General features: G+C 50.8%; 9 protein-coding genes across 9 annotated transcripts; 2 read left to right on the top strand and 7 right to left on the bottom strand.

Moving 5' to 3' along the window:
- Positions 1-143: 143 nt before the first annotated feature.
- On the bottom strand, positions 144-1,105 carry N7509_003280 (nuclear transcription factor Y subunit beta; the record flags this gene model as incomplete). The annotated part of the gene is made up of 3 exons (XM_056627917.1): positions 144-496; positions 562-672; positions 949-1,105. The coding sequence occupies 3 exons, from the start codon at positions 1,103-1,105 to the stop codon at positions 144-146; spliced, it is 621 nt and encodes a 206-aa protein (XP_056490651.1).
- A 1,695-nt stretch (positions 1,106-2,800) lies between these two features.
- N7509_003279 (putative prefoldin subunit 2) lies at positions 2,801-3,460 on the bottom strand (the record flags this gene model as incomplete). The annotated part of the gene is made up of 4 exons (XM_056627916.1): positions 2,801-2,833; positions 2,919-3,111; positions 3,263-3,353; positions 3,421-3,460. The coding sequence occupies 4 exons, from the start codon at positions 3,458-3,460 to the stop codon at positions 2,801-2,803; spliced, it is 357 nt and encodes a 118-aa protein (XP_056490650.1).
- Positions 3,461-3,887: 427 nt separating this feature from the next.
- On the top strand, positions 3,888-6,773 carry N7509_003278 (putative mRNA splicing factor RNA helicase (Prp16); the record flags this gene model as incomplete). Its single annotated transcript, XM_056627915.1, has 3 exons — positions 3,888-4,743; positions 4,802-6,342; positions 6,405-6,773. The coding sequence occupies 3 exons, from the start codon at positions 3,888-3,890 to the stop codon at positions 6,771-6,773; spliced, it is 2,766 nt and encodes a 921-aa protein (XP_056490649.1).
- Positions 6,774-7,319: 546 nt separating this feature from the next.
- Positions 7,320-8,096, bottom strand: N7509_003277 (putative oligosaccharyl transferase subunit Dad1; the record flags this gene model as incomplete). The annotated part of the gene is made up of 4 exons (XM_056627914.1): positions 7,320-7,386; positions 7,545-7,717; positions 7,856-7,940; positions 7,963-8,096. 4 exons carry the CDS (start codon positions 8,094-8,096, stop codon positions 7,320-7,322), a joined length of 459 nt encoding a protein of 152 aa, XP_056490648.1.
- A 564-nt stretch (positions 8,097-8,660) lies between these two features.
- Positions 8,661-11,250, bottom strand: N7509_003276 (putative C6 transcription factor; the record flags this gene model as incomplete). The annotated part of the gene is made up of 3 exons (XM_056627913.1): positions 8,661-10,574; positions 10,645-11,051; positions 11,208-11,250. The coding sequence occupies 3 exons, from the start codon at positions 11,248-11,250 to the stop codon at positions 8,661-8,663; spliced, it is 2,364 nt and encodes a 787-aa protein (XP_056490647.1).
- Positions 11,251-12,017: 767 nt separating this feature from the next.
- Positions 12,018-13,395, bottom strand: N7509_003275 (uncharacterized protein; the record flags this gene model as incomplete). Its single annotated transcript, XM_056627912.1, has 6 exons — positions 12,018-12,147; positions 12,219-12,649; positions 12,715-12,859; positions 12,936-12,959; positions 13,047-13,056; positions 13,167-13,395. The coding sequence occupies 6 exons, from the start codon at positions 13,393-13,395 to the stop codon at positions 12,018-12,020; spliced, it is 969 nt and encodes a 322-aa protein (XP_056490646.1).
- A 1,323-nt stretch (positions 13,396-14,718) lies between these two features.
- On the bottom strand, positions 14,719-16,391 carry N7509_003274 (uncharacterized protein; the record flags this gene model as incomplete). The annotated part of the gene is made up of 4 exons (XM_056627911.1): positions 14,719-15,511; positions 15,629-15,755; positions 15,859-16,033; positions 16,218-16,391. The coding sequence occupies 4 exons, from the start codon at positions 16,389-16,391 to the stop codon at positions 14,719-14,721; spliced, it is 1,269 nt and encodes a 422-aa protein (XP_056490645.1).
- Positions 16,392-18,286: 1,895 nt separating this feature from the next.
- N7509_003273 (uncharacterized protein) lies at positions 18,287-20,804 on the top strand (the record flags this gene model as incomplete). Its single annotated transcript, XM_056627910.1, has 3 exons — positions 18,287-19,341; positions 19,405-19,682; positions 19,768-20,804. The coding sequence occupies 3 exons, from the start codon at positions 18,287-18,289 to the stop codon at positions 20,802-20,804; spliced, it is 2,370 nt and encodes a 789-aa protein (XP_056490644.1).
- Positions 20,805-22,791: 1,987 nt separating this feature from the next.
- N7509_003272 (uncharacterized protein) lies at positions 22,792-24,664 on the bottom strand (the record flags this gene model as incomplete). The annotated part of the gene is made up of 2 exons (XM_056627909.1): positions 22,792-24,575; positions 24,655-24,664. The coding sequence occupies 2 exons, from the start codon at positions 24,662-24,664 to the stop codon at positions 22,792-22,794; spliced, it is 1,794 nt and encodes a 597-aa protein (XP_056490643.1).
- Between the last annotated feature and the right edge of the window lie 317 nt (positions 24,665-24,981).

Here is a 24,981-nt window from a genome sequence, read left to right as displayed (position 1 = left end):
TCTTTCCTCCTGAGTGGGGGTCAGCCGCATCGCCACCACAAATAAAACAAGCCCAAAAACACATAAACTCGGGTCCCGAATATACCCTATGGAATAAACCCGACGCCATCTCCCTGAATATCAAATCCAAAGCGCTCGTCTTCCTAGTACGCGTCGGCGCCGGCACCGTTGTGTGGTTCACCAACCATAGGTGCATACCCGTAGGCTGAAGGATCTTGCTGCGAGGGGTCCAGGCTGGGGTTCATGATGCTGTTGGCCCCCTCCGCATTGTCGGGGAACCCGGGACGACCTTGACCAGCGGTACCGGGGATAGGTCCACCGTAACCGCTGCTGGGGGGTCTCTGGTTCTCGCCGCGGGCAGATTGAGTCTCGCGATATTTAGAGAGGTAGATCTTGAGGGCCTCAGCGTAGTTCTCAAATCCAAGCGAAGTCATGGCAAAGAGAATATCCTCGCCGTTGACCGTCTTTCGTTTCTCTTGCTGGCACTTTTCCGAGGCTGTTTTACTCGTTAGAATTTGCCATTCTCTTCTCAAACAGACATGGGATGGATAAGATACTAACCCTCGCTAGTGATGAATGAGATGAACTCGCTCACGCATTCTTGCATGCACTCCTTAGCTTCCTTTGCGATCTTTGCGTTTTCAGGTAGGGCGAGCTTCATGATGCGAGCGACTATAGATTGAATATTAGCATGGTGACATCCAGTATGCGACGGTCTCGGTGATCGCAGATTTATCAAAAGCGCAAAGGGCGAGAAATCAATTCCCATCGAAGCTCCTCGCGCGCGTTTTCACGCATCTCGTGGATCTCGCGGGGAGAGGAAGCTTCTGAGAGGGCGGACAAAAAAGGCGGGGAAGACAGAAGCAGCAGACGGTAGTGGTCCGTCATCAGCAGCAAGGTACGCGCAAATCAGAACAACCGAAAAGCCTGCAAGGCGACGCAACTAACCATTTGCAATCGGAAGCCACCGATCTTGCTCTTTCACCTCGAACTCGCCCTGTGCGATCGCGTGGTCGTGCGAATCTTTCTCCATATGCTCCTGTTCGTCGCCCGATTGCACCTCGGGGTCTACCTCCGGTTCCTTTGAGGGCGAGGTCGACGACATGATTATGAATGAATATTTGAACGCCTCGGGGCGGGTCCTTTGGGCGTCAAGTCAAGGCAAGGGTTCACTCTGTTGGCACGTCCACGTCAGTAAATCCCGAATGACTGGTGCGCGGTGCGCGCGCGCGATTCAACTCCGGTGTGCAGACACAGCCCAAGATCGGCTGCGTATGTGGAAGTGGGTATGGGATGTGGGTGGTCAGGTTCAGATCAGGGAGGGGGGGGCTGATGTGGTATTGGCTGGGTACGAACACTTCACGGTCGCCTCGAGAATGTCAGCTAGGGTGGGGGGCAGAGAGACTTGACAGTACTGCAGCAGGAGCTCCGGTATACTTTGCGACGCGCTCGTGCGCAGACCTGATTAGCCTCCTGGGGGCCAAAACGGGGATGGATAGCAAAGGCTGGAAGGGTATAGTTGCGATCGCGTCACACCAACTGCAGTGCAAATACCAATGCGCGCGCGCCTCACGCGTTGGGATGGGAACTTCTTTGAGCTGCTGGGGGGGGGAAGTGGAGGGATGTGTGATGCAACGCGGGAAGCGGAGGGTGTGGGTCGGATTGGGGAGAGCCCAACTTCCGTCGCACGTTGTGCAGGGTTGCGCGGGGGTAAAGCAAAGCAAGAACTAACCTAAGCCTGAGGCGATGAGGCAATAAAGTGTCCAGGGATCCAATGGACGTATGATTCTTCCGATTCGCCTGGGGTGGTGTCAGAGCGCCGAGGGGGAGTTTGGGGGGGGGAGGCCCGGCTTGAGAGCAATTGGCGAACCAGAACTCCCTGATCGAATAGGAACCCGGGTTGACCACTCACCAAGTAGGACGCAAGTCAGAGGATGTATTGACCCACCAAGAGATCGAAGATCGGGATAAGGTTGAATATGAGGATTTCCGACCGAGCCGCGCGAGTCGAAGAGAAATGGAATGGTCTCAGAGAAGCAAAGAGAGAGGAGAGGAGAGGTTCAGCTCGAAGTTGCAACTGCCCGTGAGTACCGGTATTGTTATTACCCTATCCAGCCCCATCAACTCCCGCTTTCATGTGTATTTGTGTATTTGTATTACACTACTTCTCAAGTACACACCCACCCATATGTATAGTTACCACCAGTATGTATACATAAGTGCGTACAGTGAATGGTAACTGGTCAGTTACATGACAACTACAAGATGATTCATTATTGAGGTTCTGACTTGTGTCAACGATTCTCGTCGATCCATGCCCCGGCAGGTTGGGTCCCCAGGGCCCGACGCATCTGGTTTGTTCGATGGTCAGGCATTGAGGCTTGCATCCACCATCATGCAGGCGAAGGTGAGAGGATCTTAAGGTACCCATTGTTTTGGATACACTAACGGTCATGTGTATGGTGCTCAGACATTATGTCAACCAGGCTAGGCCTCGTTTAGCTGCACAGTGAGACTATAGTGACGCCAGTGACAGGTATATCGTAGCCCGTCTACCCTGTACAATCCATGAATATCTACAAGATCGGCTTAGAATATCAGGTACTTTGCGTCCTTTGGGTCTTCACAGGTCCATGCCTCGTGTCATTTTGATTGTTTATTCCAAATGGCCAAGTGAAACGCTATATTTTATCTGGTTGGATGCCTTGCCCGAAAACGAAACGCCAGTAGCCACTTGCTCCTCCGTAGATCATTGCACCCGAGGAGACCGGTAACAGATTATTCACGAGCGTAGAGTTGCTCATGGCTGTACGACCTGGATGTTGTTCTTCTTCTGTGGCGCGGAAAGAAAAGTGGTTAGCCTCACACGTTACAAGTACTTCTGGGTCTTGGAAGCTCAACGGAACGGTTCAACTCACCTTCCAGTTATCCAGATCCGACTGCTTTGTCTTGTACTGCTTCAACATATCCTCCAGCACCTGCTTCAGTCCGTCCGAGTTGGTCTTCAATGTCGGGAGGACATCCTGGACAGTGCGCTCAACAAGAACTCCGTTCACCATGCGAAAGCATTTCCGATCTTGAGGAAGAGGGTCGAGTGTTTCAATGACAAGCCTAGATCGCAGAGAAAAGCAGTTGAATCAGCATTGTGTTTCGAAGTTTGAGCGCCAGGCCAGGTTCGAGGTTGTAGGTTTCCCCTTCCCACCTAGAACACAATCCATGCTCGTGGCTTTGTATAGGCAGCGCAAATCAAATTCTGACTCACTTGTGCTCCTCGGCCTCTTGCTCGATATCGCCAATCTTCTGTGCTAGTTGCTGGAGGGTATTCTTGAAGTTGGTGTACTGAAGCTGCAGCTCTGTTGCGGGGAGTAGAGGGTCAGCGAGCGAGAAAACTGATGAGAATGATCTGGAGGGGCAGCTTACCCTGCTGCTTCTTCGGATCAATTTGTTGTTGGCTCGACATGGTGATGTTGTGCGGACCCGATGCAATGCGATTCAGGGAGCTCAAAAGTTGAGATGACGATGCGGGGCGGTTGCTGAATGTTGCGGGCGGCCGCCGCGGTGGAAACTCTCAGCACAGGACAGAACAAGACTATGGATATGGAAATGTCGAATTGAGGAAACAACCTGAGCAGACTTAGATCAAATTCAATCTTGTTAAATTGATTTTATTTATCTTAAACTTATTTTCCACACAGAAATATCATTATATAATTCCCATCGTCCAAAAAGGAAGGCATATCACGTGACTGATAACGGTTTGCAGTGTTTGCCTGCCTCAATCCGATAATTGAACGTTCATCGAAGGTCATCAGAGCTCCAATCCCCGAACTCGAACGCGTTTGGGCTATCGCAGTTCGTCGGTCATCAGACCGAAATATCTCATAGCGATGTCTCATAACGACTCGGGCCCGCCGGCCAAGCGGCAGAAGAATGCCTCGAATATTCCACCCTCATTCCGCGATGCCAAACGCAAAGACATTGACAACTGGGAAACCAATCGTATGCTTACGTCTGGTGTCGCGCAAAGGAGAGATTATGGCGACGACTTCAGGCCCGAAGATGAAGAAGGGACTCGAGTTCATCTGCTGGTCCACGACCTCCGACCACCGTTCCTTGATGGCCGCACCATCTTCACAAAGCAACTAGAGCCGATCTCAGCTATTCGAGACCCTCAGAGCGATATGGCTGTTTTCAGTCGGAAGGGAAGCAAAGTCGTTCGCGACCGCAGGCAACAACGCGAGCGACAAAAGCAGGCCCAGGAAGCTACAAACATGGCCGGTACAGCTTTGGGTAACCTGATGGGAGTCAAGGAGGACGAAGGCGATAGTGCTGTGGCTGCGCCTGTGGAGGATGTTTATAAAAGTGGTGGTAATAAGTTCTCCAAACACTTGAAAAAAGAGGAAGGTGGCGCTAGCGCGTTCAGCAAGAGCAAGACTTTGCGCGAGCAAAGAGAGTTCCTCCCTGCCTTTGCGGTGCGCGAGGACTTGTTGAGAGTCATTCGGGATAACCAGGTCGTTGTGGTTGTTGGTGAGACTGGTTCGGGAAAGACGACCCAGTTGACCCAATTCCTACACGAAGACGGTTACTCAAAGTTTGGCATGATTGGCTGTACACAGCCTCGACGTGTTGCTGCCATGAGTGTCGCAAAGCGTGTCAGCGAGGAGATGGAGGTCGATCTCGGCGATGAAGTTGGTTACGCGATTCGTTTCGAGGATTGCACAAGTACTAAGACTATGATCAAATGTGAGTGCCGCTCTGTAAAGGTCCCCAGTACGTGCGCTGTTACTAACAATGTATACAGATATGACGGATGGTGTGTTGTTGCGAGAGTCTCTCGTTCAAACCGATCTTGATAAATACTCTTGCATCATCATGGACGAGGCGCACGAGAGAGCTTTGAATACCGATGTCTTGATGGGTCTTCTCAAAAAGGTTCTCGCTCGCCGACGGGACCTCAAGCTAATCGTCACCTCGGCCACTATGAACTCGGATCGCTTCTCACGTTTCTATGGCGGCGCCCCAGAATTCATCATCCCCGGAAGAACATTTCCAGTCGATCTTCACTTCTCACGTACTCCTTGTGAGGATTATGTCGATAGTGCGGTCAAGCAGGTCTTGGCCATTCACGTCTCGCAAGGTGCCGGCGACATTCTTGTTTTCATGACCGGACAAGAGGATATTGAGGCTACTTGCGAGTTGGTTGACGAACGATTGAAATTGCTTAATGATCCACCAAAGCTTAGCATTCTCCCGATTTACAGTCAGATGCCAGCTGAGCAGCAAGCAAAGATCTTTGAAAGGGCAGACGCTGGCGTGCGCAAGGTCATTGTTGCCACGAATATTGCCGAAACCAGTTTGACAGTGGACGGTATCATGTACGTCGTGGATGCAGGCTATTCTAAACTCAAGGTGTACAACCCGCGCATGGGTATGGACACGCTTCAAATCACGCCAATCTCCCAGGCCAATGCGAACCAGCGATCAGGTCGGGCTGGACGAACCGGTCCAGGAAAGGCTTATCGACTGTACACCGAGCCTGCCTATAAGAATGAGCTCTATATACAAACGATTCCCGAGATTCAACGAACGAGTCTTGCGAACACAGTGCTCTTATTGAAGTCGTTAGGGGTCAAGGATCTTCTCGACTTCGACTTCATGGATCCTCCACCCCAGGAGACCATCAGTACATCTCTTTTCGAGCTTTGGTCCCTAGGAGCACTTGACAATCTGGGTGAACTCACTCATCTAGGTCGCCAAATGACGCCATTCCCTATGGACCCCCCTCTGGCCAAACTACTCATCATGGCATCAGAAGAATACGGATGCAGTGAGGAAATGCTCACTATCGTGTCAATGCTTTCCGTCCCCAACGTTTTCTATCGACCAAAGGAACGACAAGAAGAATCTGATTCCGCCCGCGAGAAATTCTTCGTTCCCGAATCAGATCACTTAACCCTTCTCCACGTCTACACTCAATGGAAGTCCAACGGATTTTCCGACGCTTGGTGCACCAGGCACTTCCTCCACGCGAAGACTCTGCGCCGCGCCAAGGAAGTTCGCGACCAGCTCCACGACATCATGACCGTTCAAAAAATGAGCCTCGTCAGCTGCGGAACAGACTGGGATCTTATCCGGAAATGTATCTGCTCTGGCTTCTACCACCAAGCCGCACGCGTCAAGGGTATTGGCGAGTTCATCAACCTTCGCACCAGCGTTACAATGGCCCTGCACCCTACCAGTGCCTTGTATGGCCTAGGCTACGTCCCTGAGTATGTCGTGTATCACGAGCTCATTCTGACAGCGAAGGAATACATGTCTACCGTGACAGCTGTAGACCCTCACGTAAGTTTTTTGAATCTCCCAATCATCCCTTATCCAAAAATCCCATCTAACTTAAATCACAGTGGCTCGCCGAACTCGGTGGCGTCTTCTACTCCGTAAAGGAGAAGGGATACTCACAGCGTGAACGCCGAGTAACAGAGCTAGAATTCAACAAGCGCATGGAAATTGAATCCCAAATGGCAGTGGATCGTGAACGCGCCGCGGCGGATAAAATCCGCGAAGAAGAGCGTAGCGATCCCAAGCGACGCACTAGGGAATTTGAAGCTGGCGGTGGATCTGCCGTCCGCAGGCCCGTTATCAAGGGCAACAAAAAGATTGGCGGGGTGTCTGCCTCGTCTTCTACTCGGCCGGGTGCAAATGGTGGCGGCAGTGGAGGAGGCAGTGTGGTCAAGAAACCTGTCATTCCGCGACGCCCGGGACGTCAGTTCTAGTCACTTGTTGTTGGATAGTGCAGCAGGCTTCTATACACTATTATATCATGTAAAATACCCAGGTTTTAGATGGATTAACTGGATGCGATGGACCTCGGGATGAGATTCTAGCAACCGAAATAAATATACCCTTCACATACTAAAACAATACGCTACTTCGATTCCGGGTATAAACTTAAAATAATACTAGGTTTTCAGTAATCTCGCTCCGATATTTTATACAATGAAACCATGATCATTCAAACTGAAATGCCAAGTCAAGCGGACCGGATAGATACCAAAATCCCTAAGATTGAACGAACCTCGTCCACTTTTAAACGGCCCTACCAGAAAAGCAAGGGCCTCAAGCTCATAAAGAAAAGCAAAGACCAAATCACCAGCTCTCTAAACGGACCAGCGCCAGAACTAACAAGAGACTAGTGATGGAGATGCCCTCCCTTAACACCACCGACGCGCCTAATCAATCAATGGCAGATAGATACCTGTCTTGTCGACACGCCGTTGCCCTTGCTCGACTTTGGGTCTTTGTGAATCCGGAGCGGGCGCTTAATTGATGAAGTTGATGCAGAAGAAGTGTAGAATCAGACTTCCGAAGATGAAATCGGCGAATGCCCTGTGGAAAGAGGATCGTTAGTTACAACTATTTAAGCGAAGTAAGGTGAAATGAAGCAAAGCGAAGCAACCAATATTTGCAATTGCAATTCCAATTACAATTGCTCTGCTCCAAAGGAAAGAGGCATAGTATAAATAAGTAGTCGGGGATATACGAACCTCTCATGCGAAATACCCGTCACCTGCTCGCTGTCCTCAGTAGACGCAGTCTTCCCCTTGGAATTAGACTTGGCAGGAGTGGAACCAGAATCACTTGTCTGCATGCGCAGACTGGCTGTTAAAACGAATTGGCCAACAGCAGCACTGAAACCGCTGAGGAATGCATTAAAGGGCTAGAGTATAGGTTGTTAGTATATGGTACTATATTCCGGTTCAAATCCGATCCAATTCAATGTCTTCCATGGAGTATCGATTTCCTCTGCATTGGAAAATGATCCAGGAGTGGGATGGTAGAAGGGGACGGGGCGTACGTAGTTTCCGGCCAGAACACAGTACAAGAACTGCAGACCACCGACTAGAACGAGGAACACCATGAAAGCATCTAGGAGGAGTGCGCTGCGATGTAGTAGCGGTGTACTGGTGCCAGACATGGAGGGCGATTTCAGCGGGCGAGGCATTTGTTTTCAAGGTCGTTGGGCCGGAAGAGAGTGGTGTTGGTGTCGAGGGTGTTGCCGCGGAGGTGGTTGAGGCCGCGTGTCGTTTAGCAGGCATGGTGGTGGATAATTGATGGGGGGTTTTGTTGGAGGGGTTGTGATTTCTTTTCTATGAGTTTTGGCGTGGCCGTTTTCAGGCTTCTGAGTTTGACTGGGTCGATAGTGAGAAGGTGGTAGTGGGCAATGGCGTGGGGATGGAGTTCCAGTTGATGCCAGCTGGGAGCTTCGTTATCGGGGTCGGTCACGTGGTTGATAGTACAATGTATGCAGTCCCCACTCGCCATAGTTCAGCTGAGTGGGACCAAAGTATGTGATCTTACGAGTACTGGACGAATGGAATAAATTGATTTCTGGTCATATATTTCAAAGAAATCCAACAGCACACCTTGAAAATAGCGTAAAATCTTTATATAGAGGGAGGAGTATCTAAAACATTGAGTGGAGGTATAAGAGAAAGGGAGAGGCGGCCCAATCCAAAAGAACCCATAACACCATAATCATCACATCGTAAGATTCCATCGAGAGCACCAAATGGAAAGGCCAATAAATATGAACTCATTTGTCCAAGCAAGAGCCAACCTTGCATAGAGACCCCAAGTGTAAACGCCAGCCCGGTCAAGATCTATGCAAACCATTCCGTAACATTAATACCCTGCGCCGGAACCGATCCATTTTCATTCTCGACATCCATCTGGAAGTCCCGCATTACCTGGTCCCATTCTTCCCAGCTCAGTGGAGCTGGCTCGGGGATGGTTTCTTGGGTGATGAATGGGTTGTTGATGTTGTTATTGTTGCTCGGCGGTGTATTAAAGTTTATGCCAGTTGGGAGGGTAGAAAGTGGCATTGGGGCAGTAGTCGGGGCTAGAGTCGGATTTTGGGGAGGAGGGTTATCAAGCATAGTTGGAGCGAGAAGGTTTGTATCTCCAAATATGTTTTGCACTGCCTCCCACGGACCCTGGGAGAGATCGATATCCAAGGGGTTGGGATTGGAGTCGGAAACTGGTCCCTGGACGGGCAAGGGTGACAGTGCCGGCGAATCAGTCGGCATGTGGATATGAGGGAGGGCGTGATGATGTGCGGCTGCAAATTCAGCCGTCGAGTGTTTATATGGGATAGGGTTCGGGCCGAATTTTGATCGAAGCTCCGCTTGCTGCTTGGCTCTGCTTGCGGCGGCTCGCTTCATCAGCGCGGCGAGCGGGCGCCAGAGCATGCCCTTTTTGTGCGTCGCTTGAGACTTCCAGTCACCGTATAGCGCGCTGATGGCATTCCAGGCTCTATCAGTGACGGGGCAGATTGGCCGGACGCAAACTTCTGATAGAACGAATGCGACACCGTGCCATTGCATGTTGGTTCGGAAGAGCCAACCCCATTTCGCTGTCTTCGGGTCCATTTCAAGGAGACGGCCAAACTCGAGGACTTCGATCGCGGTGAGGAATAGACTTTGACGTGTTGCTTGAGAGACACTAGTGACGCGGTCTTTTCGGGTCATTGGGTGGTGCACGACTAGCCACAGCTTTGCTAGGATTAGACGTCCCACGGTTGCGGCTGCCCAATGAATCGGAATGTTCATATCACAGTGCTTGATATATCGCTCCTCGACTCGGCTGCTGATGATTTGAATCATGCGTTCACAATTTTCGATGGACGGACCGGAATTTCCCATGCTGAACCGAGTGCCTGGGCAACTGTAGTTTGCTCGGCGTAGTGCGCATGTAATCTCGCAACGAATTAAACAAAATGTGACATCTGTGCATCCCTCCCTTTCCGTGGGGGTCTCGGTCATCTCTGGGGAAATGTCGTCGTCGTTGACATTCAACGGCAGGCGGGTATCATACATGTTTTCATGAATCTGTGAATCGGTGCCATGGTCCTCGGAGGCGCGAACATCTAAAAGACAAATATGCCACCACAAACGTCGACGCATCTCTGTCTCAAAGGGCCGAAGGGCAAAATTGGTACCGTCGCGATGCAAACCAAGGCCCTGGGCAAGACGGATAATGATCGCGGTCATGGACCAAACGAATTTAGAATCGTCCTCCCGGCGCACACAGATCAGAAAGAGGACCGCCGCCTGCAGAAGTCCAAGGCTTTGGGTGTTAAGAAGGTTTGCTCTGGCCAACGATTGTTCCACGGCGAAACGATATCGCTTAACAGCGCTGCTGCGCTCCTCGCCAAATCGCAATAGACACTCCTCAGGCGACAAGCTGACGATGGCGGACAGGTATATGGAGAAGACAAGAGCTTCGGAATTTTTGTCGAGAGCATCAGGGTTCTGGGCCGCCTCGATCAAAAGATTCCTGGTACTCGAGGTGTGCAGAATACAGATCAAGGGAGCTACATTCTCTTTATAGACCTCCCAGAATATTGAGATCTTCTGGAAAGGCGGGTGAAACTCTCGCATGGATTGTGATAGGGAGTAGAATCCAAAAAGAAAGCCATCGTGAGAGCCCGAATGCGATGATCCGGGGGAATCTTTGGAGAGTGTGTCTTCTTCGTCAGAGGAGGAGTGGTCGAGAATATCCTGGAGCTCTTCAATCTAGAATGTGCGTCAGTATGGTTACACGGACTGAAATTAGGCACAAATAGGTTGTAGAATCAGTATATACCTCGTCTCCGAGACTCGCCCACAGGCGATTGCTCACATATCGACTCTTCCCTTCCTCAATAACCAACCGCCCAAATTCATTTTCAAACTTCCTTGTGGCAGGCTTCTTTGGATCGGCATCCTCAAATGGACAGCCTCCTCCATTTTGAGGCTTCTTCTCTGCATCTGAAGATGTTGGTACCGAGGGCGCGGAGGCGGTTCCCGAAGATATGGAGGGGATAGTCGCCGGCGTAGGCTGAGTCGGCGAAATGCTGGAGGTCGAACCACCCCCACTCTCGCCGTTCTTCCCACTCAGATGCTCGATGACGCCCTCCAACCTCCGCAGGCGTGAGAGGAGCTCCGCATCGGGTGGACGCTTGGACTTCCGCGGGGCTCGGCCCGGTGGGGGAAAGATACATTCGACACCGGCTTTAGTGCAATTGGAGCACGGTGTACGCTTGTTGCAACGGACTTTACGGCGGCGACAGGTGACACAGCTCCGTGAGCTGTCCGAGAGTGGACGGGGGCGGTGGCGGAGACAGGCAGTGCGGTCGGAGAATTATCACTGGTGGGGGATAGATGCACCCCCTCCGGAGACGCTGAATGGTAGGACATGGCTGGCACACATTCTTCCCGGTCGGGATGGACTTTGAAGTTGATGGTGGGACAAGGATGAGGTCAAAAAGGAACTGATTCCTGGGGGCCAAACCACGTGCGAGACTCGGAGTGAAGGTTCGTGTTGGTGAGTGAGTCAGCCTGGTAATCCAGGCCAGGCTGGGAAAGGTATCTCCGTCCGTCTCGGACGGATCACCAATCACCGAACTCCGAAAGTTTGAATATAATTGGAACTTGGAAATTGGAAATTTAGATACACTTAAATCTACGTCTATGGCGCTGAAAATGTTTATAGTCCCTTGTTGACCTCTCTAGTTTCCGCCTTCCTATGGCAGACTAGTACCTACCTGAGATTGAAGAGAGTAGTTAATCTATTCTATCCTGGGTAGGTACTAGTCTGCTATTAGACAGTGACTAACTTGAATGGTAGACAACAGGGAGTTAGAAACCTTTGCAGTAATACCGTCCCATGGTCCATTTAGCAGCCCTCACAAAAACAAAGAGAACTTGAAAAGAGACACAGATCATCAAGTAGATTCACACATAAGAATCTTCAAATAACTATGAATATATACAGAAGAAGATAATTGGTACAGTAGATTCCAGTCCAAACGTATGTCCAAACGTATGCCAACGCCGTGTATATGCAGAAAAGAGATCATCGGAAAATTCCTAGGATCGGTTCACCCAAGGTACAGATATAAACATAGGGCGCAAGATATGACGAGTATGCTCGGATATTAACAAAGATCAAAGGTGTATAGTCGCGTTTTCAAATGCTCATGCGTATTGTCGAATTCCAAGAGAGCGGATTGACTTCGGCTTGCCGCCGCCCAAGGCTCGAGGGAGGAAGCGCTTCGCTTGCTTCTTCACCTCGTCCCAAATCTTGGTTTTGTCGTTAAAGTGGTGGCTAGAGAGAGTTAGCACAAAAGTGAACCAGGAAATAATATGACCCCGTGGAACTGGGAGATGCGAACGCACTCATGGAAGTCTCCGTTGGTAAGTGACTTGGCGCCGTATTCCTCCTTCAGCAGCTCAACATAAGCATAGGGAATCTTGGCGGGAACATCTTCAAAGTAGCTTTCACGTAGGGGCCAGATCTGGTCCTGCTGATAGGTGTGATGATCTTTACACATCAGCCACCCCGACTCCTTGGTATCATCCTTGCGCACGGCGGTGATGTCGATAAAAAGACCGGAGGACATGTCGATCCAGCGGGCGTCGATGACGTTCAGTCTGTCGCGGTAATCCTTGACGGCATAGTGTTGATTGATCTCGAGTAAGTATTTGCGGCCCTCCGCCTCCCCGTCGGGAATCTCGAAGTGGTGCTCCGTCATGTTGTAGTAATCCGCCAAGAAATGGATCGTCGGTTCGGAGATTTGGACGTCCAGGTCATTGTCCCAAGGGAAGATCTGTTCAGAAGTCTGGTCAGCGCGTGGTTCCAGACCCGCGTTCCTGGTCGTGGGAACGCTCTTACCTTTTGGTTCCACCACCAAGCGAGCAGAGTTCCGTGCATGATCCATGTTTCGGCACCGATGGATTCCATCGTCGACAAGTATGTTTGAATCAAGGCGGACAGGTAAGGAATGACCTTTTCTTCGGGCAGTTGCTTATCGGCGAATCTGGCGGGACATTAGCAATAAGCAGAGGGATAAGGGTACCCTAGGGTAAGGTCGGGTTGAGACAAAATCAACATACCGGCCGTCATAATGATAGTGGAAGCTAGAAAGAAAACCAGAAGTTAGTATCTCCGACCAGTATTTTCGTGCAATTCCCTGAGTAATTCAAGGTGGGAGGATCCCAACCTACTTGGATTCAGCTGGAGAAAAATATTGTTAGTCCACGAAAATGACTTCTAGAGTTGAGGATCGGCCGCGCGGCCCCTGTCAAGATGAGGCGGCACCCCGGGGCTGTTGATTAGGCACTTACTGAAGTATTTGGCGGTGGGGATCTCATCCACATTCTTGTATTCTTTGACGATCTTTTCGCGCACATCAGTGAACTTGGTAGGGATCTCCTTGCTGTCAGGGGTGACGTCGGGGCTTGAGTTCCCAGTCTCGACTGCCTCAATCGGCGCAGTGGCTGTGCCACTGGCGGGGAGAGCGACAGCAGAGGCCAGGCCAACGAGGCCCAGCAGCGCCGGAGTCATGAATCGCATCGTTATATCAGGTTGGTGAATTATAGAAGTAGTCGCATGCTCCGGTATATACAGTCGCCGTTCAGTCCGGGGTGAGGGTGGGCGGAATTGCGGTGTCCAAGAATTTTCGGTTTCGGTCGGGCGCGTACAAAAGGGGGTAGGGCTGAGCGAGCGGAAGTGCCTGGATACGATTCACCAGGGGCACACGGAGGGCGAAGGAGATGGAAATGGGAGGAGGTTCGAGGAGAAGAGAAGTCGTTCAGGAGAGAACACGAGAGGAGAGGAGAGGAGTGGATTAGGGCTGAGCGGGCGGAGAAAGACTTTAGCCATCGCATGTGGCCAGTTTCCCCTTTGAGAGTGGAGTTCGGGTCGTCCCAGCGGGATATTAAAGATCGATGATTCACCAGTATATGAGTAGATATACTACCTCAAGATCACTGAAGGTAAAGAAAATAGTCTAAATATGAACATGCTAATGAATAGTGGTGTTGACTTACTCAAATATACCAATAACCCCCATACATCTACCATGATAAGAGAATCTCTCCTCTGATCTATTTTCGTATTCGCAAAAGGAATGCGAAGCCCCCTCAGCCCCACCCGCATCGGGCAGCGTGTACGAGTCTTGGCGATGGCTGGGGCTCTGGAAACCACTCGATGTAGTTCGTATAGCCTGTTAAAGAGGTGAAATTATATCATATTCTCTGCTGAGCGTCGTCCCAGATCCAATCTATCCTCAAAATCGAACTTGATGGTCAATCAACACCATCCGCTGTGCAGCCGGGGACTTCCCCTTTCCGCAATCCTTGGCCCCCAAATGAGGATTATGAGGATTACCTAGCCCCGCTCGGCACGCCTAATAATATCGCAGCCTCGTAACCTCACAGATCCCGCATACGAGATGATATACGAAGTATGAGGTTGCTTCGCACGATCTATATAAGAAGTCATCCCGAGTCCGCCTTTGATCGATACCTGATCCTATAAAAGATACTAGTACTAGGATCAATTATTACCTACTTGGCCGTATTATTAAATTAGCAACAGATTGGCAGCATTTATTATAGTCAAGACTATATAGCCATCCATCCCATACTATATACATCAGTGAGCGGGGGTTGCTGGCAGTTGCGAGCAACTAGTAACTTCATCTACAAGTAGCATCTTCTCATATTCCCAAGATTATTAGTATTTCCATGATTAGATCTCTATCAGACACAATTTAACGGCCCCCATTGCCAAGCACTGGGGCCGCTGGGAAGTACTATGTATTATACAAGCAATGTTTACCTCAGTGCATCCAACCACTGACATTCACCCCCACACCTCTCCAAACTTTATCTACTACTTCAGTCTTGCCTCCAACAGAGCAGGCTGTTCTGCTAACGACTGTGCCTTGCGATCACACTCATCCGGCAACCAAACATGCACCAGTTTTAACCCACTAGCATCAAGAAGTGACCGCCACTGATCTTCCGTCCGCTCAAGCGACGCAAACGACCCCATCATCTGCATATCCGAGATCACAGAAGGTAACAAAGCCCCAGAATCAGGAAGTAAAGTCTCACTAATCAATAACACCGACTCGGATCCCATGGCCTCACGAACACGACCCAGAATCGAGACTGCCTGTTTATCCGGCCAATCGTGCAAGACAGTTCGCATAAAGTAAGCCCTTGCACCGCGTACCGGCTGTGTCTCGAAAAAGTCATACTCCTCCGTCTTGATTCCAGATGAAAGAAGATCCTTACTCTTTCGAGCACCCTCAATGACGCTGGGGAGATCTTGCAGAATTAGTTGACCAGGTAGAGTGGGAAATTTGGAATGAAACTTCATCAGATCTTCGCCTTGACCCCCGCCAATATCTACAAGTAAAGTCTCGGAATCATTCGAGTTGGATAGTCGCTCAGCGACCGGGAAGAATTCAAACCAGTCCCGGCCCCGACGACGAAAGGACATGGACATGACCGTGTCAAAGACATGTCCATAGTAAGGAGTTGAACTCAAGAAATCAAAATAATGGGCCTCAGTCCCTAGAGCAAATTGAAACGGCCCATTTAATCCATCGTCTGGATTTTTCCAGCCATTGGAGTGGAAATATTCAGGTAACCTGGACAGAACGGTTGTGAAATGCGTACTAAGTAGATTCAGACTCTGTTAGTTGTGGGACTCCTCTCGCCCTGGCCTTTTTCTTCAAATCTACAAATATTGTCTTGGCCGAGGTCTGGTCTGGAATGGATCAAGAGTTTATTACCTGTGGATCACCGCCGCAGAAAAGGGCGAACTAGACACCAAGGCCGCGGCCAATGGAGTCGAGACGAAGTGGTTCCGATCCACCTCAATTACCACGTCCATGGCGGCCAGAAATCGTATGATCCGCTCTAAGCACGGAAATAAAGTATTTAGTAAATACGTAAACAGCCTTGCATCGCCTTGGCTTGCCTTGCCTGTGGCGCGCGTAGTGAGGTGAGAGCCTTAACTTACGGATCAACAACGGGTCTGCATGAGACAACGCTTCACATATTGCCGAAACATCAAATGATTGATTTGGATTACAACTTGAAGATTCGGCCGAAGCAGGGCTCGGACCGACTTGTGCATCTATCGCGTCAAAGAGCTTCAGATCGACGCCCAGACGAAGGGCCATGAGCTGGTGGGCCTAGGATATCGAAAAGTCAAAATTAGTTTCCCAAAAAGTTAAATGTCAAATGCAGTAGGTACTACTGCATGCTGGATACTACAACGGGTAGGTAGTATAGTTTAAAGAGAGGAAAAGTCAAAGAACGGGGAGGGAAGGCGGTTCGAGTCTTGGCCGCATCCACCTCCCTTCCCCACCGGCATACCGAAAATACGAGGCGTGCCGTAGTGTCGGCGGGTGACTCAAGGCTGCGCTGTAACCGATCACATGCTTGTAGGAGTTGTCGGCGATCGGTTTGGTTGAGGGCCGAGCGATTCAGGATCTCGGTCGTGGCGTTCAGGGTCTGGAGCAGAGAGGTGACGTGGGTATCGTGGGGCATTTTGGGAAAGAAATGAGTGGTATTTTGTTTTAAAATTTTATTTGATTTGATTCTACGCTGATTCTGCATATCTGCTATATAGTTGGTAGAGGGCGAAAAGAGCGAATATCCCAGTGCCTTCGGGTATCGGGGTATTCGGGGTATGGAGATGGGATGATGCTAGTATTAGGTGGTGACCAGGTGGAGTTGGTGTCGGTGGGAAGAGCGAATATGCCGACGGGCGTGGCGAGGGTGAAGCCACGGATGAGATGAGGCTGAACAGGGCGGAAGTGTAGAAGGGAGTATAAGTAGCAGCAGTATTAGGAGTAGTACTATGGCATATACTATTAGTACTGCTAGTACTGCCCAGGTAGTTATATATACCTACCTACCTAGGTATGGTGTGGTGTCGGTGGGAAGAGCGATGGTAGACTACTACTAGTACTATGTACTAAGTTCTCAGACTCGCCAGCCTGCCAGTGAGTATCATGATCACCAGTGATCAGCGGCTTGGTACATCTTGAATGCTCCTCAAAGTGAGTTCCCGTTCCAGTTTGCATGCTGATCCCCCCCGGACTCCGCGGACATCGGGCTAGGCAGTTGACTGCGAGGTGGTGGAACTACGCGTGGAACTCGTGGAACTCGTGGAACTCTCGGCACAGCCAACCGACTCGCAAGGGCCCCCGATTTGGGCAGTTCGGTCTTAGCCGTCGCATCTTTTCTGCAGAGTGGAGAGTCTTAGTCCCTGGTAGTCTGGTAGTCTCTGGATCCGTCACTTATTCTGACTGGGATGATTCGCCAGGTTTAACTTTAGCCTTCTGCTTCGCATTCCCCTCGACTAGAACGTTTTGGTCTCCCCCGTGGCTGTTCCTCCCTATTTCAGCCCACCGTTGAATTCTATCCAGCAGAGTTACCACTCCAGTGTCACTTCAACCCACTCCAGCCCACTACAGTCCACTACAGCGCCCACCTCAACCCACTTCCAACTGCCAGATTCTGGTTCCTCAGGCCTCCCCTCAAACACTAACCCACCGCCAACCGTCCCTGAACCTCATCCTCGCTAAACCCCTAAGCCCCTAAGCCCCTAAGCCCCGAACCCCAGTGACAGCTGTGGAGTGCCCAACGCCAACCTTGCTAGGCGACATCATTGTCGACCCTTGTCGTTCGATCTCTTACCTAACATCTTCTCCTCTGTGATTCATATTCTGCTCGTTTTAAGCTTCGGCCCTTATGCTCGCTCGCATCCGCACATGATAGTGGCCAAGCCCGAATCCCTGCTCTGCGCCTTTTTCTCTCTCTTTTCTCTTTTCCTTCTTCGTCTTTTAGACTTTTGATTTTCCTTTTCAGGAGGGCTCCATTGTTTTTCTTTTTTTTTTTTTGGTCTTTTTTAGTCTTTTTTTCTTTTTGGCATTTCGCTGCTCGCCGCCATTCGATTCGATCGGCACTGTCCTGAGTTCTGACTCCTCTCTCTGGCCTGCACGAAAGAAAATAAAAGTGTAGAATCTATGTGCAGATTCGTCGTATCGATCTCCTCTTCCTCTTCCGCTTCCGCCTCCGACAAACCGGCTTGTTCTCGTGCTTGTGATTGCCATTGCGCTTGTCCTCCTTCTGCCTGGACTGTGGCCTCATCCATGCTCGCCAGACCTCCACGCCCATTCGTGATGAAACGAGTTCCAATCCAATAACACACAACCCCTGGTTTTGCGTTTTGGCTCTCTATCCCTCTCTCTCTCTCTCTCTCTCTCTCTCTCTCACCACACTAATTCACACACACACTCGCGGTGCAATCTTTTGTGATTATTTTCGGGCGGGCTTTGAATATATCCCGTGTTCCGTGATTCGTGATCCGTGATCGACTCGGCATTCTTTGAGTGGGTGCATTTGCCTATCCTCCTCCATCACTCTGGAGTGTGAACATGTCAGAGGCTTCCTCCACTCCAGGCGAACCACACAATACAGGCCAACCGGTAACACCGGCGCAGCTGAACCGATCCTGCGAATCCTGTAGAAGTCTCAAGGTTCGCTGTCTCCCCAGCCCATCCACGCCGAACCAGTGTCAGCGATGTGCCAAAGGCAAAAAGACCTGTGTCTTCGTGGCCCCTCAGCGACGTCGACCTCGTAAGCGGACCGACTCGCGAGTTGCACAGTTGGAGAAAGAAATGCGCATGATGCGTTCCCTGCTGAAGGATCGGATCCGTGAAGAGAGCGAACCGGAGTCCCCCGAAGGTAGCGAGGGGTCTCGGGAAATCGACGACGACGAGATGGATTTTCACGACACCCTTGGTTCCATCGCTGAAGGGTCGGCCAGTAGTACTACTGCTGAGCATTTAATCAACTACTCGCCCGATTTCGCCAGTACGGCACACGCCGGAATGCACGGCAGCGGTGCGCTGTCTGGCCCGCCATCCTTTGTCGGTCTGCAGGGGGAGTTTTCGCCCGAGATCAGTAAACAGCCGATGGAGGACGTTGTTGATCGTGGGATCATCTCGATGGACGATTCGGAGCATTTGGTGGCGTTCTTTATTCATGAGTTGTCGTCGTTCTTCCCGCTTGTCGTATTACCCGCCGTCACGACCGCGGCACAGTTGCGACAATCGAAGCCAATCTTGTTCCTCTCCGTGATCGCAGCGGCGTCGATCTCCGTCGATGCGGGACTGGCGAGCGTTCTCAATCGTGAGATGATCCGTCTCTATGCGGAGCAGTTCTTCATCGAGGGCGAGAAGTCTCTAGAACTGGTGCAGGCACTGCTAGTCATGATCGTCTTCTATTACCCACCCGGGTCGCCGTTGAAGTTGCAGTTCTATCAGTATACCCATATTGCATCGACGATGGCGTTGGAGATTGGATTGGCCACCAAGCGACGAGTTTCGAAAAAGAAGTCCGATCGGAAAAGTAGCAAGCATGAGCCGCATGACGAACATCTGGCGGAACAGGCGAGAGCGGTCCTTGGATGTTATCATCTAAGCTCAACGTGAGTATTTAAAGCCTTCGAAGCCGTACAAGAAAGATCTCCCTGACTGACTTGAGAATACAGCGTCGCTATGAAGACCCGTCGACCCAACCTGCTTCAATTCAACGATTGGATGGCCGAGTGCGTAAATCAGTTAGAGCGATCGCCGCACCGAACAGACCAGCACCTGGCCATTTGGTTCGAACTTCAGAGAATAACCGACGAAGCCATGTCTTCTTTTGGTTTGGACGACACGAGCGCTTCTTCGCCCCTAACCGAGTCTCGCGTCCAGGCCGTGCTGCGGTGGTTCGATAAACGGATGGAAGCGTGGAAGAAGAGTACTCCCAATGACCTGTTAACCGGTAAGGATCGATCAGCGATGGATCATCACAAACAGACAGAAAGACAGACAGACAGACGGAACTTGGCTGACATCTTCTTCCCCAGTACCGATGATTCTCGAATACCGCTCCGCCGTACTCGCCATGTACGAATTAGGCGTGGGAGAGGGCTACCGAGACCCAGATGCCATCAAACGCCGATACTTCACCCTCCCACCACTGGAAGAAGGCAGCGCGAATTCGACCCTTCCTCCCCTGAGCGCGATCCGAATCGACATCAACGTGAAATGGATGAATGCAGCACAGGAAATGCTTGACGCCGTATTGACCTGCAGCACGGACACGATGCGTAGGATGCCGAACATAATGTACACACGATTCGGCATGGCGGTGACTTCGTTGCTGAAGATCCATTTCTCCGTGCGCACCGGGGCACTGGGACATATCGTTACGCCGGACGCCGTAAACGTGGGATACTATCTCGATGCGATGGCGAATAAACTGGGCGAAGCGAGCGGGGGCGGGAAGTTCAAGATTCCGACAAGATGGTACCAGGTTGTGGCTGTTAAGGGACGGGACTGGTTAGAGCGGTTGGAGAATCGATATACCGTGGCCGACGAGGCTGGGATCGGAGTTGGAGCTGGTCCAGGGCCAGGAATGGTTTCCGTATCTGTATCCGAGAGTCCGTCAACGGCCACTGAGCCAATGCCGGCTTCGCGGCTACCAGGCTCGCAGGATCAGGCTGGACATATGGATCAGGTTCCACCCGGAGCGGTGGAATCGTTCTCCGTCCCACCTGGTGTGGCTCACATGCCGCCGGGTATGGAGGGCATGCGTGATGGATACGTCGCTATGAATAACGCGGGCATGTGGCCGATGGATGGAGGTCAGGGACATGGACATGGGCACGGGCAAGGCCACGGCCATGGGCATGGGCATAATCAGTTCTACCACCCTATGGGGGGTGGATACCATCAGCAGCATTCGCCCTCACATCCGCAGGCGACGATGCCACCGCAATATGCATATGATCCGCAGAGACTCGCTCCGCAGGGCGGAGGGATGCCTGGGACTGGCATGGAGTTGGATGGATGGCTTCCGGATGGGAGCATTTTTGGGATGCCGCCTTTGCCGGAGTTTTGATGGCTTCAGTCTGTCCTGGCTAGATGTAGAGGCTGAATCTCACTTCACGCATACTGAAATGATTCGATGGGTGTTTGATCTCTTCATGAGGGATTCACTGTATGTCAGTGGTTGTCCTTGGAAGAGAGCCGGCATGGTTGGTTCTGCATATATTTCATTAGCATATTGTATAAACAAGCATGGTACACGAAATGGAAGGGGAAAGAAAGGACCGGATGAACATAACATGAAAGACGAAATGAACAAAATACAAGTCAATCTCACTTACAAGGAGAAGAGAGAGAGAGCGAGAGAGGTGGGTAGAAAGCCCATGAGTAGAACTTGGCTGCGGTGATATGATCAACCAATAGAGAAAGAAATGGAAGTATACTCCATTCCCCAAAGCGTAGCTTCAGAAAAGAGAAGTTTGGAGAGAGAAAAAAAAAACGACAAGAAAGAGAGGGAAAAAAAGAAAAAAAAAGACACCGAAAATCCGGCAGCAGAAAAAAAGCCGTCAAGAATGTTGAGCAGCAGAAGCCCAGGGAACAGAGCTAACAGAGCCAAAAAATCAGCATCAAGCATTTACCCCATTGAACCATGAATGCGGAACGCCAGCTCTCGAACAGTCCGGTGCAGGGATGGCGTCAGTTGAATGACGGAGCGATAAAAGAATCCGAAGGCCAGCGTCGGGTTGATCGTCGTCCGACAGGAGTGGAGGAAGGGAAGAGGGTCACAGTCACAAGTCACAGCTGGGCCACCGTCGCACTTAGGCTAAAAGCTTTAGTTCAGCCTTGACTAGGAGTCCAGGAGTCCGGGTGTAGGCGCCGTCGCAGGCAGTTTGAGTTCTTTGTTTAAGTTCTTGGCGGGTGGAATGGTCTCTCTTGGGTTAGTTGGAGTTGTCACTTGATTGACTTATACTCCGTATGCTCCGGATGCTGGAAGTATGAAAGTACTCCGTATGCTCCGGATGCTGGAAGTATGAAAGTACTCCGTAGTCTGTCTGTACTTTGTACTTTGTTCTCTGTGAGGATACTTGGTAGGTCGGAATAAAGATAAAGTACTGAACGCCGGCGATCGCATCGGTAGTACTAATAGCACACGGGCGAGTAGTTATACTCCATTAGGATACGGTGGGCTCTGACAAATGATCATGTAAGGAGCAGTAGCATGCTGGATGGTGCGGAGGTTATCCGATGCCACGGAGGAGATTACCTAGAAAGTGGAGGATGGCCGGGAGAGTATGGAAAGGGAAAGAGTGTTCCGGTGGATGTCTACCACCGACTAGCTAGTTACTACGGTTTACGACGGACTACTACGGACTACTACGGACTACTACGGACTACTACGGAGTATTGCGCATTATCATCGCAATTCCCGTATCCGTAAATTGTCCGTCCTCCGTGCTCCGGGTGCATTCTCAACCGAGATTTGAAAATAAATTTCTAAATGCATTGAGGGGCCGCACTGTGTGGAGCCGGAGAATCATCGATGTATCTCGGCGAATCTTTTATAAATACTCGGACATTCCTTCAACCTCGTGTCGAGTCCATGGACCATAAATTCATGTTTTGTGTATTCCATAGTTACTCCGTGCCCATACTATGTATGATACTGTGGCTTAAGTATATTTCATCTCGTCGTGATACGATACAAATTATGCATGGATAATAACCAAGGAGATCCTCCTCCTCCTCCTCCCCTCCTCCTCCTCCTCCTCCTCCTTCCTTTCCCCGAGTCTTCTTTCTGTCCCGCCCGAATAATGAAATACTACATAGTATGTGTACGCCTTTTACCTCTCAGACACTTTAGTCCTAGAAAGGCAAATGCAGAAATTAAGAAATACGAAATACGAAAAACAAAAAAAACACATAGGAAAGTAAGGGCCAAACAGAAGATTCGCAGAACCTCCCCCCCTGCTAATACCTTACTTAAATTGAGAATGCTTCAAGCGCATCCATAAATCCAGCGATCGCTCCGATCCCCGCTAAGCCCCGAGTCGCGTTCCGAGTTAAATTCCGCTGCCGGTCTCGCTCCGAAGATCCTCGCGCCGACTATCTTCACGTGAGGATCTATAATGGTGGCCATGCGTTGGAGATCGCTGTCCCGAGCGAGGCGGGGAGGGTCGGAAATTAGACTCGGGTGAGGAGGTGGAGAGACCATATGCGGATTTATGGTGTCGTGGTTGGAGCATGTTGTTATTGTATGGTTGAGGTCGGCCATAAAAGTCATATTGACCCGGACCCGGGGGTGTCCCCCGTGGTGATGGGATTGGTAATCCGTTCGACTGGTTGGGATGATTGCTGTTGGGTATGGAGCGCGGGGCGCTGTTATATTCTTGGCTCGGGTGAGAGCGATATGCTTGCTGGAAGGGCTGCGATAGGGACGATTGTTGAGGATGTCCCGGGATATAGTTCGGGATGGACTGGCTTTGTAAATGTGGTGGGCCCTGGGGACGAGATGAGGGTGGGCCTGAAGGAGGAGGTGGTGGGAAGCTGCTGCTGGAGTATGCAGTTGTTCGGCCGTCAGGGAACTGGCTAGGTGGGTACCGTGAGGAAACACTGTTGGAGTGCTTTCGGCCGTCACTGAACGTTACGTTCTTCGGAGGTTGCTTTGTACCGTTGTTTCTTTGCTCGGCTTCATCACTCGAGGTGCTGAATCGTTGAGTTGTTGGGCTAACTGGACTGGCCGGTTTGGATTCACGTCGAATAGGCTCATCAGATTCAGATTCGCTATCTACGTGGGCCTGGTAATTCGAGTAACGGTTCCGAAGTTGCGCAGCATGAGCCCGGGCTTCCTGCGAATGAGGCTTTCGCCAGTCATCGGTCGTCCCCTCCAGGTAGTAGCCACGATTTTCCTCATCGAAGTTCAACTCCTCCAAGTCGCCATCGTTGTGTAACGAGACGAAGGCTCGAGGGGCGATGGACTTGCCAGAATCGAGATCAGGATCATGTAGCTTCGATGGATCTAATGACGGTACCCATGCCCGTAGAAGACAGTTCATGGCCTTTTCCGAAAGATGAACCATATCCTTTGGCGACCGTTCTAGATCCTTAAGTCCGACTTCGCTGTCGCCCAAGGTCACCATGTGTAGCTTGGTAGGGTCATTTCCTTTGGTGGCTGCAACCAGTGGTTTTAGAGCCGACAGAGTATTAGAATAGTTGAAGTGAATCTTTTGACTGGTCGGATCGTTTGCCGCTTCGGACGCTTCATGTTCGACCATATCCCAAAGCCGATCGAGACGCTTGACAGACCAATATCTGACAATAATCATATTCTGGGCCTCTGCCTTTTCCTGGGCAATAAGGTCTTCGGTTCCTAGTACAGGAGAGCTAGCGTTTGAGTTATTTTTGCCCTGGGTGAGCATATTTCCCAGTTGTAGAATCCGATGTAGGACGATGAGACTCAGCTTCAAAGAATCCAGTTGCGCAAGAAGGTAGGTGACATGTTGCTTTCTGAAACACCATCTTAGCCGCTCCTGTACTGGTATTCTTCTCAAATCGTCATCCGTGTCGGTTCCTTGTAGTTTGTCGAGCATGTGCTCGATCTCCACAAAGACTATCTGACCCTGGCCTGCGATCTCCCAGGCCTTTTCGGTGGCCTTGACGGATCGGTCCAAGTCGCCAGCTTCCAAAGCCTGGCCAAGGTGTTTTAATGTCAAAGCAAATAGTGAAATGCCTTTGGCGATGCTGTGGATTTCGATACGAGACTGCGCCAACTGGCAGGCCGCGGCATTTAGAAGTAGCGAGAGGCGGAAGCCCGCCCCAGCAATACGGACGATAGATGGCTCTGAGCCTGAGGAGAAGTCAACAAGTTAGCATATGGGATGGAAGAGGGGGAAATAAAGTGAGGGTGGGAGAGAGTGAGTGAGTACCTGATGCCATGATCATGACGGGGAAATGTATCAAGAACACAAAGAGGGTGAGAAGGAGGGAGAAGATCCAAAGAGATCAAGTCAATAGCGATAAAAAGACACAAGTGAAAGAGCGGAGATGATTCATCAACATGGCGAAAGCCGTCGATTTGCGTGACAGAGTTCGGGCTAGTTGCCAGGGAGGAAAAGAGCAGGCTGATACTTTTTATGAAATGATGACCATTGCGGGGGCCTCAGAGCCGCAAGTCTCCTGCACATCACTTGACACGCATCGCCCGTCAGCGCCGTCCGAGAGCCCTGGGCAGTCTTCATGACGCCATGCATTGG

This window comes from Penicillium cosmopolitanum, assembly GCF_028827165.1.
Source record: "Penicillium cosmopolitanum strain IBT 29677 chromosome Unknown utg000005l:1.0-4006212.0:1.0-4009387.0, whole genome shotgun sequence".
Classification (NCBI taxonomy): Eukaryota; Fungi; Ascomycota; class Eurotiomycetes; order Eurotiales; family Aspergillaceae; genus Penicillium; species Penicillium cosmopolitanum.
The sequence above is the reverse complement of the archived record's forward strand: the minus strand, read 5'-3'. Positions and strand labels throughout refer to the sequence as shown.